The following is a 19,662-nucleotide window of genomic DNA, read 5'->3' as shown; positions in this document are numbered from 1 at the left end:
GTCACTGTGTGGGGGTTTTCTTAGTGAGGGATTCAAAACAGATACGTTTTAATGATGTTTGAAAATAAGAAGCTCAGCAGTCCCCAACCCTTCCCGTTTTTACCTCATCTTCCATCTCTGTTTAAACCAAATCTAACCACTCCTCCTTCTTCTAAGCCAGAGCTTGTTTCAAGAGTTTGCAGGCCAATTATGTCCTCGTAGGTGTACCCATCATATGATTGCACAGGGAGGGATATTATGTTAAGCTGGTGAATGGTTTAACTAAAACCCCAATCTGACGTCTCTGCTTCACTTCAAAGCAATCAGGTGGGCTCCTTGCTGATTGGCCAGGGTGATTGAGGGTTCAGGGAGGGCGTTTTCATTCTAAATGTTAATTACTGTCCCCACTGAACCAACACAACAGTTTGTGAGTGTGCGTTTTATTTGTGCACATGGCTGTTGAGTAAGAGACAGCCTAAACTCTTGAGCCTATCAAAACATTTCCCAGTTGTATTTTCAGTAAATTTTGTCTCAAGCAGCTGCAGTATCATTGACAAATATGGGGCAAAAGAGTTTCTTTTAATGTCCTTAAACACACCTGTGCCTTGGACCGGGCAAAAGCAACACTGAACAGACTCTCCAGCAAGGGAAATATGTCACTCAGCAGGAAGTGGCAGTAATCCAGCCACTCCAAACTCTGTCTACAAAGAAATAAACAAAGACATCATAAAGCCCTCTTTATCCCTCAATGACTATTCCCATAAATGCTTTAATCACCACTCCCAGGGGGCTCAGCGTTGCGAGGTTGTGTGGGTGGGTGTGTGTGTGACTGTCCTGTGATGTCCGACTGGTCTTGGGTCTGCACAGATGGGTCTATTTAGCTGCCAGGCGTGCCTGTAATTTACCAACATTCATTCTTCGCTCTCCTCTTTTCTCCCTCAGTCTTGTGTTTTGTTCTGTAATTGAATCGAGTGCTGGTGATCACAGCGACTCTCAGTAGCTGCATGCGCACATTGTTGAGCTAGACTCCAGTGATACATCCTTTATGTTGTGTGTAATCTTCAAACTTTAAACAGCATGTCAGGGACATTTGCGTCAGCTGGGTACAACAGCTTAAACAGATTTGTGCCTCTTTGTTTTCCTCTTCATCTTTACTGTTTTTCTACATTTCTCTGTTTCTTTGCTGAAGGACTGCTGGGTCAGGAACAAGAAGGAGCTAGTTTTGTTTGAGCTCCAGCTCATACACATTGGAGGCCATAGCGATTGAAAGCATCTGAATGTGGGAGAGGGCTAGAGTGTGTGCAAGTTTGTGTTTTTGTATGTGGATCTGTTTTAGCGCTAAGGTCTCAGAGGGGAAATGCGTCAAACCTTTGACGGGTTGTTGAGCCTTCACATCAGATTAACTTCAAGAATTCAACCTCAGCTCGGACTTTGCTTGTTTGAAGGTTTCTTTGAATTTTTTTTCCTTCTTTTTCCTTTTTACTGGTCTGGCATTTTCTTTCATTCTTTGAAATTTGGGATGTGCAAAATACAACTGGGTGTATTTTTTCTTGAGTGCATTCTCACACCAGTTGCAACACACTGACAAGTCAGGAGCCTTTAAGCCGTAATGCCTGTAGTACCCTTTTAGTAGCACTTTTTAATACACAGAAAAGGCTGCTACATCTTCCTTAGCGACAGACAAGCTATTCTTGTGAGTGTTACCATCACACAGTAAATATACAGGAAACAGTTTGCATTATAATTTGCACTACTGGACGAGATGCATATGTTAGCTATCTCACTCACCCTAATGCTAATGATCTGATACCAAAAGATACATTCCAACAGTCCATATGTTGGGAAGAAGAATGGGAAACATTGGTGCATACTGCAGCTCATGCAGGTGCATGCAATGTGTGTGTGTGTGTGTGTGTGTGTGTGTGTGTGTGTGTGTGTGTGTGTGTACATTACATATTTATATTGTTGGGCAGCTGCAAAGATGACATATGCTCTACACTTTAGAGGTTAAAGCTTTAGTCTTAACATGATGACAGGAGCTTAGAGCAGAGATGGTGGTCCTCTCATCCGTCACCACAAACAGAGTCATCCAGTTTGTGTTTGTGGGTTTTGAGTTGTGTGTGTGTGTGTCTAAAACATCCAGTGAGCCTCTATGTGAATGGATCAAATATCTAAAGAGATGGAAACCAAATTGGTTTATTTTCTTTCTCTTTATGGAATAAAAATGTTCTGTATGTGTGTGTGTGTGTGTGTGTGTGTGTGTGCGTGTGTGTGTGTGCAAATTTGTGTAAGTGTGTGTGTGTGTGTGTTGATAGAAATGTTTTCCTGCTCATGCGAGAAGTGTTCTCAATTACAGCCTTAGTCAGAAGTGGAAACAGATGGTAGCAGATGACGGGAGACAAAGTAGCTCTGTCCTACCTACTCCTTCTAACAATCTTTCTCCATCTTTTTCTCTCTTTCTGTCTTTTTCTCTTACACACACTTCTACCTCTTTAAGCGCTAAAAAATCAGGCATTCACTTTAGAAAAGCAGGCTCGCTCTGCACACATGTGCAGGATGGACAAAGGCATTCCTTCAGTCATCTTGACACAGATCATCACTCATATTCAGCCAGACATGAAAACAGAACATGTAGAGTTAGTGTTGGTTTGCACTGAACCGCAGTTCACTGAACTCGGGCCCAGTTTCCCCCTTCAGCGATGTCTGAACCAAGATCGTCTTTGTCCATTTATTAATGAAGCGACAAGATCACATCTGAGGGATGCTGTTGTCAGACCGGTCATGTGCTACTTCAGTTCCACTTCCACTCTGCCTTTCATTACAAATTTATGTTTAAGTTCTAACAATTTCCACTTCAGGACATATGTTTCTCGGCAGGCCCCTAACTCTTTATTTTTTCTAAATTCTACAGGCCCATTTATTCATCTCTCCACTCCCTTCTTCATCTTGCTTCTGGTTGTGCTTTTTAAAAATTTTTCATCTGCTTTCTGGTTCTTTTTTCTTCTATTTTCCGTCTCTTAAATTCTGTTAAATTTCCTCATTTACCATCTTCCCACACTTTGCTCCATCACGTTTTTTTTTGCTCTCCTTTGAAAAACAAAAATCAATGATGTTATGAAAGATCTTAAAACTGTGTCAAAATAGGTTTGAAACAGCAAAATAACATATCTCTCTTTCTTTTCCTCAGTGGGAGGAGATCAGTGTGATGGATGAGAGAAACACCCCGATGAGGACCTACCAGGTGTGTAACGTCATGGAAGCCAATCAAAACAACTGGCTGCGGACGCGCCACATCAACCGGGATGGAGCCCAGCGTGTCTACATTGAGATCAAGTTCACCCTGAGAGACTGTAACAGCCTGCCAGGGGTCCCTGGTACCTGCAAAGAGGTCTGCATTATTATATACACTGCTGATAACACACTAACAGACTTTCTGACACAGGGACAGCATGGGAGCTTTAATGGTTAGATAACAAATGTCCACACAATTGGGGTGTGTGACTAAGTCCTCCTGTTGCTTTTGTGCTGCTTTGTGGTGAGCAAGACATTGAAGTCTGACCAGCTCCATGGGTGCTGTTGTGTAACTGTCTGCTCGTTGGAGTGAAGAAAGTAAAAAACAAAGAAAAACAAAAGCTTAATGGAGGCAGAAATTGTTCAGATAACTACTCTGGATTTGACGATCTTGTAGAACATAATTGAAGCTATCATGAAATCAGTGTTTGACAGCTGAAACATGTACATACATACTGTATTCATAAATAAATGTTAGATTAATTAGAACACAAAGTAGGACACTAAAGAAACAAAACCCTCCCTAAACACACATAATAGGAAGTTCAAAGGAGAGAGATGTAGTCACTCAACCGTAGAGAATGAACACTGAGTGATGGTATCTTTTCAGAATATTGGATAATTTCACAACATTCTATTTTCATAAACAGCATGTTAACATCTTTGTTCACAGGCAGTTGAAAAGTTATTGTTTGCAATATAATTTTAACTTGCATAAAATCAGTAAGATGGTTCCTGGTTTAAACCCCAGCTGTGGCCTTTCTGTGTGGAGTTTTCGTGTTCTGCCTGTGCATGTGTGGGTACTCTTCTACACTTCTTTCCACAGTACAAAAACATGCATGTTAAGCCAATTGTTGTTTCTGATTGCAACTGGGATAGAAAAAAAAAGAAAATGGAAAGATGAAATCAGAGCTTTCCTAAAGCATAGTCCTGCAGAGCAGCAAATTTTTTGCCTTTTCCGGTGAATACAAATACACACACTAGTTGAAAAAAAAACTTTGATGGATCATGACTACATAAAAAGATGATGATGGATGAGAATAAGATGCAAATGAAATAAAAGATGCTCTGGGTGCTTTTCCTTGCCACCCTGCCCCCTCCCATTTTTACTTAAATCTTTGATGACTATTATATTTTATCCATTAATCAGCCTGACAGCATGACAGGATCTATTGCACTGTTTCAGGTTATATTTGCTTTCTCTGACCCTTACATCCTTTCACAACTTATCCAGAAAGAATTGAGGATTTACACTGACACAGTGGAGAGCTGCATGTTCATGTCAGTTTAGAACTTTGTTGACTGGCTACACACATAGATGGAGTGAATTTAGAAGACAAGCAGATGACGCTTTGTTAAAGTTTTGTCTGATAACTGCACATTGATCCAGCTTGAGAACTGATGCACATTGCTCGTTTTGCAGACTTTCAACATGTACTACTATGAGTCCAACAATGCCAACCTGTGGTTCATCAAGGAAAGCCAGTATGTCAAGATTGATACTATTGCTGCAGATGAGAGCTTTACACAGGTATGGATACACACACATTCACCCATAAAGCATAAACACACACACACAGGGACCTTTGTAGTATCAGTATGCTATGCATTTTTCATTAAAACTAGGACTGTGTATGTAATTTCAGTTAAAATTTCCAAATGAAGTCAACTGTTAGCAGGATATTTTTGACTGTTTTTCCATAATAAATTTATACTACTTCACCTTTAAGCTCCACTTTTGTATATGACTGGTAGCTTTCCTAAATTAGATAAACACTATTTCCAAAATATCAAATTAAATTTGAGTTTGGATCCAGCTTATCAGTTTTGCTTTTATCTAGCAAAACTGTCAGGATTGATGATGCCCATTTTATTTTCAGGTAGGAAGTTGAATGTCTATTACATAAATGAATATCTCTTATTCACAGGTGGATGTTGGTGACCGTGTCATGAAGCTGAACACGGAGGTGCGAGACATCAGCAACTTGAGTAAAAAGGGTTTCTACCTGGCCTTCCAGGACCTGGGTGCCTGTATTGCTCTGGTCTCAGTCAGGGTCTTCTACAAACAGTGTCCGCTCACTGTGCTTAACTTGGCCCAGTTCCCCGATACAATAACAGGGGGAGACACGGCGCTGGTTGAGGTCCATGGTGTGTGCGTGAATGATTCTGAAGAGTTCGAAGTTCCCAAAATGTACTGTAGTGCAGATGGAGGCTGGCTGGTTCCCATCGGGAGATGTGTGTGCAAACCGGGCTTTGAGGAGAACAAGGACGTCTGCCAACGTAAGTTGGGTGAGGGGTGGTGAGGCATGTATGGGATGGAGTTGTAAGTGCTTAGATATGTGTTTTTCTGAGGAAGTGAGACAGACAGAGAGGGACATGAAACAAGAGTAACAGAGATGTTCTTTTGTAAAAAAAAAATATGCAGCTCTGCAGTTTATATTAGTTCATGCACAGATCTCATAAATGATTGCCTGCTTTCTGAAAGGTAAATAAAAACTGATGTGAAGTATCTTGCAAAATCACTCACAACCTACACATGGCATCGAGTCAAGAGTAAAAATGTAAAAACAGTGCGTGTGTGTGCTCCCATCTTTTTATACCTCCCTGAAATGCGAGCATGTCTGTTTATGCAGACACATTGGTAAACTTTGCTGTGAAACTGAGAGCATAATGTTGATAACTCCGTATATTTAGTTTATGGGTGCACTTTATTTGTGTGGGTGTCGCCACCCCCAACACACCAAGGACAGCTCTTGCAGAAGAAAGGGGTCGGATTTGCTTTGAGGCATCTCCTTTTCATATTTGTGTGTGTTTGTCAGAGCTGAATATCTTATTTTTCCTTCTTCATGGAGGAGAGCTGCATGAGTGTGTTTGAGACGGTGCTTATTGATGTGTGTTGTGTAGTCGCAAGAAAGGGAAAAGGTATGCCTTTGGAAGCAGATTATTGAGTTGTAAAATTCCCCAGATGGTGTGTGCAGTATATGGATGAGTTAGTATGTGTGTGCATACTGTGCATGCATGCATTTGACTGAGGAAGCTGTATTACGCTCACACTGTCACCTGTCCCCAAGGACTCGCTTCCTTCCCGAAAAGAAAATGGAATCATAGATATTCATCTCTGCAGACTTGAAATGGGTGCGCACAATGCAATTTCACTTGTTTGGGAGAAGCAGCAGCCAAGACACTCAGAAAACTTGGCAGCTGGGCCTTGGAGACTACTGAATAAGAACAAACTGTGCTATGCAGTTTGCAGACTGGTAATGTGCACAGATTGTGGCAGAACGCTTGCTGCATCTCAATCATAAGACACAGACTGCTAAGCTACATGTCTTGTCTGTCTGTCTGTCTGTCTGTCTATCTGCTGTGATTATATATCAGGTGATCTCACTGACAGGCTTTGAAATGATTCTGTTTCCTTCACTGTGTAGATCTATATCACAATACCTGCATCGGAGCTTTACTTAAAATCAGTCTGACACAGCAAAGTGTTTGACCTTAGTGGTTTCCATGACCTCATCAGTTTGTTACTTACATTTTATGACTCCAGCGAGAATAAATACAATATTGTCAGAGCATTTAACAAGCTATTTTTAACTCAATAACAGTATGCTAGTGTGTATCCATGTGTGTGTAAATGCATTTCTGTATTTGTGCTTGAGTTACCAGCATAGTTAATGATAGACTCTCATTGACAGGCTAAGGTTAAAGGTCAGAAAATATACGTGTCGGTCAGTTGTGGTCAGACAGATGTGGTGTGGACATGAAGAAAAAACAGGTGTCTTGTATCTTCAGCACAGGAGAGAAGGATGAGTTCTGTTCATTTGAAGGCATGTTGTCTGATGTAATTACTTTGGAAACAAGCAAGACACATTTTTCAAGAGATTTAATTCCTTTGTGGTGAGCAGAAGCTTCTTTACCGCAGGGATGTCTCCTCCACCTACTCAGTATTAGGAAAAATGTCTTTGCGGGATCTTGCAAGGGATTTGCATAGCAATAAAATTTTCCCTGTCATACCGCAGGAGAATTTCCTGTCCCACGTATGTCAGCCAAACATATCTCATGTCTTTTTGTTGCCTGTGAAATAATGCCAAATTCCTACCCTGGAAACCAACTTTCTTTTGTTTCAAATCACTTTGACGGCCATGCTATTTTGCCTGCACATGCCTCTATTTTCAGACTGTTTCCCTCCCTCATCACAATTCACTTATCCGGCTAATGTAGCTGCATCCATAATCGGCCTCATTTTAACAGGCAGAAAAGACATAATAGGGCACAGAGATGTACAACAGCCCGATATGTTGCACTTTAATCTGTCCTTATGAGAACAAGGGCCATGCTTTTAAAGAGTCCTCTCTGTGCTTTGCAAAGGCTCCAAACAAAGGTTCCTGCCCTGACACAGTCTGGAGGTCTTCCACCAGGACAACACATGCCGCTAATGCATTTAAATCATCCTCTCTTGTTTTCTATCACACAAAGAAAAAAAAGAGGATGAGGTGTGGGAGAGAAATACAGAAATGGCCTGGAGAGGCATTTGTAAAATCATGGTACTTGTGAGCAAGTCACTTAATGGATGTCTTGGATTCTTTTTGTCTTGTTCTCTTTGTGGGTGCTTCGTTTTAGCCATTTAGCTGCACGGATGCTACAAGTTGTTGCCTTATGTTTTGTGTGAGCCTTACTAGTCTGCTTGGCCTTTCTCTACAACTCACCTTCACCCCCTGACTCCCGTTCTCCCCGTCTCTCCCCCTGTTCCCTTGTCTCTCTTTCTCAGTGTGAAGCGTTAATGGAATCATTACTAGCCTCTCTCTCTGTGTTATACAAACACCAGACACCTCCTATTACAGCCTTTCTCAGTTCTCCATATCTGGCTCTTTCTCCTTCCCTCTGTTATTTTCTAACCATGATTTGGTGTCTGCTTCTATAATTAGACCATTCTCCACCTCCCGCTCTCTACAAGCCACCCATTTTGCTGCTCACCCATCTCCTCTGGCTTTGTCTTCCTTTTTCACCTCACCATTTCTCTCTCTGCCCCCCCTTCTCCTCCTAGAAGCCCTTATCTCCTCTGTCTGCACTCATTAAACATTTATAGATCAAGGGTTCATCTTTCTCTTTTTGTCTTTTACAGCCCAATGTTTCTTAATCCCTTAAGGCGAAGTGTGTTTCAATGTGTGTATGTGTTTTGATGTGATTAATGGTGGACACGGAAATAGATTAAATCTGATTAACTGTTTCAGGGCTTAAAAGGAAGTTGCTTACAGACAATGAGAGACATGTTCTCCCAGTTTAAACAGATGAAGAATCAACTGATTGTGAAAAAGAAACATAATGGGATTTGTGGAGAGAAGTTGTAGTTTTTGTAGTAACATAAGCACAAACAAAACCAAGAGGTTAAGATAAAAAATATTTATCATTTCAATTCCAGTTTATCACTAACTGAAGTGGCAATGATGATACACAGTACTGGCATGAACTTATGTTATTTACAAATCTTATTAATGCACAAAACCCCACTCTATTGGCTGACATTCAGCGAGAAGCAAGCTTACCAGTCCGTCACAGGGCGAGCACAGAGACAGGCAGGTATAAACGCTCACATCTATGGCTAACTTAGACTCACAAGCAGTGTGAGGAATCTCAAGAACCTAAAAAAGAACATACAAACTCCAGAGAGAAAGACCCTCAGCAGTGCAACCCATCTTGCTGGGGCTCAACAGTGCCAGCCATTTCCAGCCTTGACTTGTCCAGTGTTTGTTGAAATTTGTTGAAAGAAGCAAGCTGATATGCCTTATTGCAAGATGCAGAATTTTTAGTGTGTGGATTGCTAGTGGAAAGGTTTTTTCTTGTGAAGTGGAATTTTAAATGTACACAGTGGAGAGGGCTTTGAATCAGTGCTGACAGAATCAGTTGTTGGTTATATTTGTAATCAAGAATTGTAATCCTTTACGGATTAACATACATTTGTTTTACTGTATTTGCATGGATCTCTGTCTTATTTCATTCTTTTTTTCATCCGGAGCCATGCACTGAAGACACTGTTAGAAAGGCCATGGCTTCTCTGCTCAGTCACTTGAAATCATGCTCATCTGCTTTGTCACTAGTGGGGTTGCATAATCCCACTCACTCTGATTCAAACACATACTCCATTCCTCTCTGCCTTTCGGTCACATTCACACATTCTTGTCACTTCTCCTCCACCCCTCTCCACCCCAATGTCCGTGTAGCTCCTCCGACTCTTTCCTCCTCTTGCTTTTCTTTCCTTTCTGTGTCTCTTGTGCATTCTGTTCCTGTTTGCCCTCTCTGTTTCTCTCTGTGACTGCCTCCATTTCTACCACATACTCCTCTGCCCTCCTCTGCTGTCTCTGTCTCTCACAGCTGGTAGTGAATGCAGTGAATACTTCTCTCAAACCTCTCTTGCTTTAAGCCCTAGGGGTGCATGCTGAAGGGCAGAAGTGTGTGTATGCATCTACATCTGTGACTATGTGTGTGTTTGTGCATTCTGTCCTTCACTGTGTCTGACAGCACCAATTACTGCCTCAGATGCCTGAGAGGTGGAGGAGACGAACTAAAGAAAGGACAGACACCTGTCACCTCTACACAAGTTTTCATGCTCTCATCTCTTCTTTCTCTTTCTGAGTGGGCAAATGTAATATGGGTCGGCATGACATGTCTGTAAGTACGCCCGCTGGCTACAGCTGTCAAATGGACTCCTTGTTTCCCCTTTTTCTTCTTATTCATTTGTCTGTTAGAGGCTCCCAGCATGAGGCAAGAACTTAGATTTTCTTTCAAAGTCACGTCACTGATTCCACTTAGCTCACCTGCTGCTCTTTTCACCCAAACCACTAAGTAACAAATCGTGTACATCTGATTTTGTAGGAATTGTCTGATCAGCTCTGGTAATATTTAGAACACTGTGATACAAAGGGAAACAGGGTCAAACTCCAGATAGTTCCATGTCTTACAAAATGTACAGTATAGTCAATTTAAACAAATATAGTTAGTGAGTAATTGTGGAATACATTTCTTAGCTTTTTTATAGATAAGAGTGTTAATATCAATTTCTTCTATACCCATTAACTTAGTTATACCCATTAGTTAACCATTTTGAATGATGTATAGTAGTATTGTTGATTATTGTTGATTGTTGATGTACAGCACTTTGGAGACTTGTCTTTGTTTTCAAAATGTGCTTTATAAATAAAGTGGATTGGAGAGCCCTTTTTTGTTGTTGTTGGTTCCAATGATTAGTTTCATAGTTCATAGTTTTTTTCAAAGCTGCTTTGCTCAGATTCTAAGTGATTATGAGAATAAAACAAGAGATTCTTGAGTGCTTGATCCTGAGAGAGTTCCTCCAGTTCCTCCAAGCTATGCCTTTGTGATCAAACCATGATATCAGCACCCGTCAGTACGCTAAACGAGCATCTGTGGGCAGGATTTGGGTGTAATGACAAACCTAAAGATGTTTGCCTTGATTATTATAGCACCTGTTATATTATAAATATACTAAATGACTAATTTTGGCGACTTATTCTATTAGTAGTACGTTGTTAATGAGATGGGTTAAAGTTTGTTTGTATTAGGCGCTGACATCGATCAATCCCATCACCTGCCAAGAATTGTCCCTGCCCTTGTCCAGTTTCCACAGAAGACGCTCCACTTGGCTCTAAAGTTCATACATTTTAAAATATATTTTAATCTGTCCATAAACTGAAGAATAAAATATGCAATATCACTGATTTAATGTGGTAACTTCCAGACAATATTGAACAGAAGTACTACCATGAAGACGTTCATCATAAAAGAGCATGGTGATATAAAAAAAAAAAAAAAACGAAGAAGAAAAATAGCACATAACAGGCAGCAATCACAGGCCTCCTGCTCAGTTGCTCAGTCAATCAGACCAGACTCTGACCGCAGCTCAGCAGGGAGGGAATTACTGTTAAAACTTTGTTCTCTGTAAGAAAACTTCCACTTCAAGCAGAGTTATGATATATGTGCTGTAAAAAGCTCTGTAAAGATGTACTTTTAGGTAGATGTAACAAAAGAAATATTTTGGTCATGCTTAAGCATGCCCACTTAGAACACTGCATGACATTTACTATATTCACAACAGAATTTAAAGTAAAGACTCTTGTGAATCCTCTTACGAGCCTGTTTTCATAATGAAAGGTCTGAACAGGGATCAGTTGCAGGAAAGGCTAATCTTTACACCTGTGAAATCGAGAGCATGTGTGTGTGCTGAAAGATAAATACAAAATCTGCCATTTATTTATTGCCTCCATCCTTAACAACAAAGGCGTTAGTGGCTGCATGTGCATGTTTTTGTGTGCACACACGAACACGCTTGTGTGCAGGGGGGGTAAGGCAGCATTTTTATGTTGGTCAGATACTGACTTTTGAATGTCAAAAACACCCTTCAGTAGCATGTTCTCACGCACACACAGAGACAAGCGCATTGCTCTCATTTCTTTCCCCATCTCATGGTGGCAGCTTAGGGAGCTTGAGAGTATAAAGAAGGTGTGCTGTACGAAGGCAGTGGACAGCTAACTGAAGGATTTAGACAACTAGTTGAGCTTATTCATAAAGCTCTACTACTCTTGTTATACATATATATATATATATATATATATATATATATATATATATATATATATATACAGTCAGTCTGTGTGTGTGTGTCCACTCCTTCAGGCATTAGGGCATTAAGCTGTTGAAGTGTCAGGCAGCAGGTTGTTATTACAAGCCAGATGTACTTAAAGGACAAACGGAAATATGTGCCAGTCATCAGTCCTTCCAGCTGTCTATGTGAGCGTGTCTTTCTGCTGCTCTGCCAGTCCCACTTCACTCTTCATTCATTTGGGTAATGACAGCCACCTTTTCCTTCATTTCTCCTTTTTTCTTTGTTATCTCTTCTCCCTCACATGGCTCTCTTTTACTCCATCCCTTTTCCCTCTCCCTCTTTCACATCTCTTCTCTTTTGTGATTGAATAAATGACACAAAATCACAAAGGCTTAGGCTCTCACTATATCCTCTATACGCACGTAGTCCCCGTCTACATACCCACACATCACTGACCCAGATAATGTCTATTCACACAGAATCTCCAAGCACAGCTCCTCTCTTGACATGGACGATAACTCGCCACACATAAGCTGAGTAGCCCCAAAGCCGACTTAGCCCCCTTAGTGTTTGCATGATTGAGGTGTTAGCTACCGCCAAACCTGAGGACAAAGAGGTGGCTTTAGTGTGACTGGATCTTGGACGACTCAGCCAAGTCTGGTGCAGTGGGTTGAGCAGTATGAGCAAACCCTAGGAGAAAAGAAGGAAAGCAGGCCAAGGACTGAGAAACTGTTAATGCATGTTTCAACTCCTCCCATCTTTATATAGCTCTATTCCCCACAGACAGAGGCAGTAAGAGAGGAGAGAGGTGTAGAGCAGAGAGTATGTCTCATTTTAGTACAGTTCATAATAATTGGCTGTGTTCCATATGCTGCTCAGTTCCAGTTTTGGATAAATATCTGTGCACTCAGGGGAAAATTCATAATTTTCACATGGCAATAGTGTTAAATCAGTCTTGAGATTTCTTCATTTGGTTCATGTGTGCGCGAGGAGAGCGGACAAAGCATGCGGGGAGCCACTGGGTCTGCCGAGCAGGAAGCACAGGGACAGGAAAGCAGCCATTGACCCCTTCCCCTTCCCCTTCCCCCCCTTACTCTTTTTCTAGTACATGGATGGCTTCCAGATGTACGATCAGCCTGTCAGGCCGATTGGGCCAGCGCTACACAGCCACTTTTGCTCAACTAGAAAGTACAGATGTAACCATTTCAAAGTCCAATTTGTCAATGCTTTTGTGTATATTACAGCTGCATCTTTGTTCTTAAGCCAAAAAGGACCCTTGATGAAATTCAAAGAACTTTTTAGCTGCAGTGTAGCCAGAACAAAAAGACAGTCACAAATAGCCTGACAAGAGACATGACAAATTATGTTTCATTTTTGGTTATGAAACCAATGGTAAATTAGGTTTTATATTTATGTCTTTCTTACTTTCTTGGAACATTCTGTAACATAGCATTGGACCATTTCAGCAGGGCCCTTTGCAGGCTTGAATCATGCCTTGCAGAGGTACTGGAACTTTTGTAAGGGAGAGCTGAGAGGCAGAAGAACTGCAGAACATGCAGCAGGTGAAAGGGACAGATGCATGCCAGTGCTCTGAAACAAAAGGAACATAGTTATTGCTCATTTACTTATGCCTACAAACATATTTACAATAGCTGGGGCTGACCCTCAGTTCTAACTGTGGCAGGAAAGGTACTTCAGTCTTTCTTGGAGTTAAAAAAAAAAAAAAAATCAGATTTATTGGTGTCTTCAAAAGCCAGAAAAAGCAATCTGTAGAATTTACACATGAATGTATTAAAGCTTATTATGTGTTTTATTCATCTTTGTTACACATAAAGAAAATGTCTTCTTAGTTTCAGCTACTGAAATATACATGCCATTTTAATAATACTAAATTAATATGAAGATAAATACGACCAAAATAACTGCACAAACCATGAATATAATGTCTTCCACTATTTTCATCTACTTACTTCATGGTTGCTTGCACACAGCTGCATTGCTGTGGTAAAAGGGCATCATTAAGGTCTATGAGTTCTATTACCTTTCAAGGCTTCTTCATGGGCAAATGTTTTGATAAGCTTTGTTCAGGTGAAAAGCCCATACGGGACTTTGATTAGCTGATGTTTTTTTTTTTTTTTTTTAACACAAAGAGAACATGTAGCGACAATATTACCAAGGAAGGATTCTTTTGTATGTGATACCCTTGACGTCACGCCCTTGGCGTGTGTTTCAATTCTCCATACTTCTTGTATGGAGAAGTATTATTTGTGGAATACTTCATTCACTGAAAAGCAGCTGTGTATCTGTGAGGTGGAAGATAACACTAATACTTTCATACACACACATGCACACATATATTAATTTATAGTGATTCATAGTAAATGATTTTTCTGTAATCTATAGATGCGTTAGATGAGGAAGCCCTCTGAAGTGTTGTCTTTCTTCACTGTTCTGCTGCTTTAGTATTACTTACCTCAACCAAAGAGGTGATGTTTTCCTCATCTGTTCTCTGTTACCCCCCATGATGTTGATTTCTGCTATATCGGATTTTCTGTGCCACTGGATTCCTATGAAAAAAAAAGCCACACTTCTGCCCCCCGCCCCCCAATTTTCACCAAAACTCGCACAGTTGATTCTCTCAACAAACCTCACGAGACTGGCGGTATAGATTTTTGCTTTTCAGGAGCATTTATCCATCACAGCCAATTTCAAAGGGTGGCTAAGCTACCTTACAGGAAATTAGGTTATTTTCTTCACAGCTCTTTTGTCTATCAAAACCGTATTTACTGAGCACATCCTGTGCTGCATTTTGAGGAAGGACAAAAAGTTTTGCAGAATATTTTCAACAGGGGGGGCTGCAGCGATGACTTTTTACCAGAGTAATGTACAATGTCTCAAACGTCAAGTTTTCATGTCAAAAGTGGACTGTTACTCACTGAGTGCCCCCTCTGTAATTCACATTTCACAATAAATTCAATCACTGTAACTCTTGATTTTGGCATCGGTCTGAACTTCTGCCTTGAATGAGAATAAAACATACCAGGGCACATTCTCCTGCTATTTCATTTCAATTTGCTGCGAGTTTGGCTGACAAAGTTCACAGATTAAAGTCAGCAAGAATATAGCCTACCACTTGACAGGTACATCAGCGAGAGTGTATGTGTGTGTGACACAGAGAAAGAACCAAGGAGCTCTCCATTCCTTCTCTGCCTGAGAGGATGAATTATTGAGAGTGATGAACTGAAAATAACGTGGGTGAAGAAAGGAGGCACACCGCTCCTCCTACACACACTCTGTTGGTCACGGGGCCCGCTGATGTCGGCACGTTTACCGCAATGGTGTGTACGTATTAGCGTGTATATGGGGAGAGGTGTATGTGTTTAAGATGTGTTAAAGCTCTGTGGGTGGGATTTTAATGAAGATGAACAATGCGTCCCTTGAGAGACTAAATGAATGCACGAACAAAAGTTTAAATGTATATAGACTTGAGCTTTCAGTGTGTGTTGTGTTTCCATTGTCTGTTTGGCTGTTTTCATAGAAAGGAGGTGGTGAATCTGTACATTTTTTTTGGCCTTTACCTTGATAGCAGCACAGACAGAATAAGTTATTCAGACTGCAAAGCAAACTCCCAACAGACTTCTATAGGCCTGTCATGTTCTCTCCCTTTTTTTCCTCTTTCTCCCCTTGTTTTTCTCTCTGTTCGTCCCTCGCCCATGACCCCCTTCACATAAACACACATGCACATGCACCTGGTATCCATTTAATCTGTTTTTAGACTGCACGATAATCACACAGGCTCAAAATTAGCGATCCATCAGCTTGGGTTACTGCTAGAAAAGTGTGTGTCCGTCTAGGTGTGTTTGCTGTAATTGCTCTCAAATTGAGATTCTGGTCTTTCACTGTTTTTTTTTTTTTTTCTTTCCTAGAGTGGTTTATGTATGTGTGTGTGTCTGTCAGTGAGAGAGTAAATATTTGTGCAGGAGCTCTGGAGAAGGTCAGGGTCAAAGTATGACAGACAGCCCACTGGGAAATAAAGACACACATATGAAGGCAGACACACACACACACGACTCAAGAAGAGATGGTGAGAAAGGAAGTAAGAAAGGCAGAGAGGACACAGACAAAAACAGAAACAAACACACAATAAAGCTGAGTGATAAGGGAAAACAGAAAAAGAGAAAGATGGAGAAAAGACGGATCTAAAGAGAATTACAAGGAAAGCGCGCCTCGTCCTCGAAGTTCCCCTTGGCTGCTCTCAGTAATTGGCTGGTATCCAAAGTAACGGGAGTAGATCAGAAAGCAGCCTGAGAGTACTCATGTGCTTCATGTAGTGGACATCACGAGCCGTTTTGATATTTGGTCTGACCCCTTGTGTATATACAGTATGTAACTCATAAAACTCCATAAACACAGTGAGAGTCTGTTCAGAAGTGTCAGTCACAGAGGAATATGGCTTCCATGTGGTCACGGTTTATGTCTCATGCCTGATCCTCATGCATGTGATCGTGACTTGTCTTCTTCTTGCAAAAGTTTATGTATTGCAATCAACAATAATTGTTGTTTGTCATGTGCTGTAAAAGAATGCATCAAAAAACAAGACCTTATTCGTAACTCAGCTCTCATGATTTATTTTTGTTCGCGATTGAAATTATAGATTCTAAATTCTTTTTTTTTTTTTTTTTTTTTTAGAAATTCTGTGTTTCTGTCAAATCCCTCATACAGTATGTCCACAGATAGGAAAGATATGACCTAGATTTAGTTAGGTGTAATTTTACTTCCTAGAAGGCTTTGTTCACATCTGTTAGATTTAGAGTATTTGTACAAATTCAGAATATACTGTACTGTGCAAAAGTGTCATTTTCCCTTCCATTAGATATTGCTTCTAAAGAGCCAGATTTTTTTTAAAAGACGTTAGAGTGGTACTTAGCAATAGTTCCCCACAATGAAGCTTTTTTAATTTTTTTATGCATTGGCTGTTTTTTTTTTTTTTACTGATTTTCACTTCAGCTCCTATACCTGACCATATTCAGAGAAAGGCTTTTTGTGTTGTTCTGCACCTTAATACTGACCTCTTAAGTCATTCACGGGTCAAACAAAAGACTTAACTCAAGGTATGAGTTGTGTTCAAGCATAGAGTAACAAGTAACTTAGCAAAAAATTAGTCCCCAAGAGTCATTAGCTGAAAACCCCTTATCTAATCTTGGGAAACTCAACAAGTGGAGGACAAAAGACTCACTTTCAGACTGCATAGTATCTATAGCTGATAAACTGGATCTGAAAGATACAGCATTTATCTTTTTAGACTTATGGTCTTAAAGTGGCACCTGATGTCGGGTGTGCCTGCGCTCCTGATGGGATCGCCACCACGCATGACTTTGCACATGTGTGTTTGAGTTTTGCGGGATTAGTTGTAATAGTGTAGATCATAGTGTATAAAGTAGTTATAAAATCGGGATTTAAAGATTTGAAGGGGTAGCTGGACTTATATGTTGACGTCTTTATCACAAACAACTCCTTTTTTTCCCCTACACACACAGCAGTGCACTATTCAACAGTCTTCACTCAATAAAAGTAATCTCATACTGCTCCGAAAACACGCATTTCTTCTAGACTATAAGGGAAATTGCAGAAGACACAAGTACATTTTGAGTCCTGCAGCTTTTAAAGGCTAATGTGCTTTGTAGAGCTAACATGGTATTGTAGATAGGAGCCATTAACTGAAATTATCTGCTTATGTTGTGAAGTACCACCACACGCCTAATGATTCCTCTACATGTAAACACCTAATATATAAGGCACTCTGTTTTCATTAGTGTCTGTCTCAAGTTCATTTAGTGTGTCAATATGACCAGAAACAGGTTTCACGGGCATGTACACATGAGCAAAAACACACATAAACACACACACAGATGCGACCCCGGTGGCCGTGAAGGACGTCAGACTCAATCTTGTTAGATTTCTCCACTGACGCTTGATGTATCAATTTTTAAGTAGCTTGCCTCAATAACGCCTCCGTACACACAAACACATGCACCCCTGCACACACGCACACACACACACACAGGCTGCTCTGTGCTCTAGGAGCTGTGGCACTCGAGGGGTACTCCAAGGGTTCCATCTTGAAAGCCTGTTGCCATAGTGACCATTATAGAGCTCATCTCCCGAGGACCAACAAGCTTTACACAACTTTTCTACAGAACACTTTGATACGCACACAATAGCGCGCACACACACACACACACAAACAACCTAGCCATATCCCCCCCAACCCTTCTGCAATCACACATCACACACAGCCTCTCCTCTTTATGTTCTTTATGGTAAAGCCGGCAGGGAGCCAGTGTTTGACTTGAACTATGTGCGACAGAAAGCGAGAGAACAAAGCAATTAGCACTAAAACTAGTAATAGCATTGGAAAGGGAAGTGGAGGAGAAACATACAGCTGCTGGGATTTTGCTTATGTACGGAGCAAGTTGAAGGTGACTGCATCATAATAACTTTTTGATTTAGCATGTTTTTGTGTTTTGTGCGTGCTTGTGTCCTGACCTATACAGTCCCTATTATCTGAATGATTTTACTGGAATATTACAGTCAGCAGCTTCTGTTATTCAACAAATACTGCCTTACCATGTTGTAACCACTCTTGTACAACTCCAGCAATTTTCTTCTAATGTAACCTGAACTGACTGAAGGAGTCACTACTGATACCAGGAATTATTAGACATTATCAACTAAAACATAGCAAACTTTTATTCTCTCTGCTAATTTCTGTCCGTAATGCAAGAGTCATGAGCAGTCTCTAACCCTTTATATTATGCATGACCCCTGAACAGTATAATTCAAATTAACTGTAAAGGCTACACGTGTAAAAGGCAATAAAATATATTCATACCACAAGGGAGTCACACTCCTGTAAAGGTTAAGAACCACTGTTCCAATAAATCACATTATTTTCATGCTTCCTGTTAGAAAGGACAAAAAGTTAGAACAAAAGAGTGTATAATCTGTTAATAAACACAATTACAACTGATTGATTTAGCTATTAATTAAGAACGCAAACCTCTATATCTTCCAGCTTCTGATACTTGCAGATGTGCTGGTCCTCTTAAGTAATACTACCTAAGTTTCTGACCTGAAAACTCAGTGCTTCTGGCTTGTTTTGATGGAACACTGACATTCATTGTGCTTATTCATGGGGGCCGTCGTTGTCCTGCAGCATCCCAGAGCAGAGGAACCGCCTTTGACAACTTTTTTTTTTAAATTTAGAGCATCATGTGACAGTCACATTTTGCTTCAAGGTACTGGAAGAGGCTCTGAGAAGAGGCAGGATGCAAGTAGCTTTTGTAAGAGTACAAAGTACAAAATTCTGCCAAAGTTCAGTATTAACACTTTAAGTGGTTATAAATAAAAGTAGCAATGGATTATGTTCGACTTGTCAATTATATCAAAAAGGTTCTTGTTTTGCAAAGTTTAAATATTTAGATTTTTTTAATTTCTTTTTATTTTTGGAGATTTTTATTACGTAATGAATGGTTAGACCAAATATCAATGTCTCATATACATTCCAGTTTTGTTTTGTTTTGTTTTATATATGTATATATATATATATATATATATAGTTATCTAGTTTCTATCTACTATTAAGTGCATGCCAAAGGGTTTCTGTAAGCTTTATTGCTTTATAAATAAAGTTTGATTTATTGAAGCAGATGTGTCTGGTGGGAGTAGCCCAGAGTGCTGTAGTTGTGAGACGTAAAGGAAAACAATGATTCAATCTT

The 19,662-nt window shown here is 40.3% G+C and overlaps 1 protein-coding gene across 4 annotated transcripts in view; it reads left to right on the top strand.

Annotated features, from left to right (window-relative positions):
• epha4b (eph receptor A4b) overlaps window positions 1-19,662 on the top strand; it is an 82,158-nt gene that overhangs the window by 17,946 nt on the left and 44,550 nt on the right. For 3 of the 4 annotated variants that reach the window (XM_041992864.1, XM_041992863.1, XM_041992865.1), the window contains exons 3-5: window positions 3,167-3,367; window positions 4,694-4,801; window positions 5,199-5,550. In XM_041992864.1, coding sequence (XP_041848798.1) covers window positions 3,167-3,367; window positions 4,694-4,801; window positions 5,199-5,550 — 661 coding nt within the window. Of the gene's footprint in view, window positions 1-1,065; window positions 1,083-3,166; window positions 3,368-4,693; window positions 4,802-5,198; window positions 5,551-19,662 lie in introns of those variants that run through there. The other variant, XM_041992866.1, reaches the window with a different exon arrangement.

This window comes from Melanotaenia boesemani, chromosome 8 (assembly GCF_017639745.1).
Source record: "Melanotaenia boesemani isolate fMelBoe1 chromosome 8, fMelBoe1.pri, whole genome shotgun sequence".
NCBI lineage: Eukaryota > Metazoa > Chordata > Actinopteri > Atheriniformes > Melanotaeniidae > Melanotaenia > Melanotaenia boesemani.
This window is presented reverse-complemented; position numbering and strand designations above follow the sequence as displayed.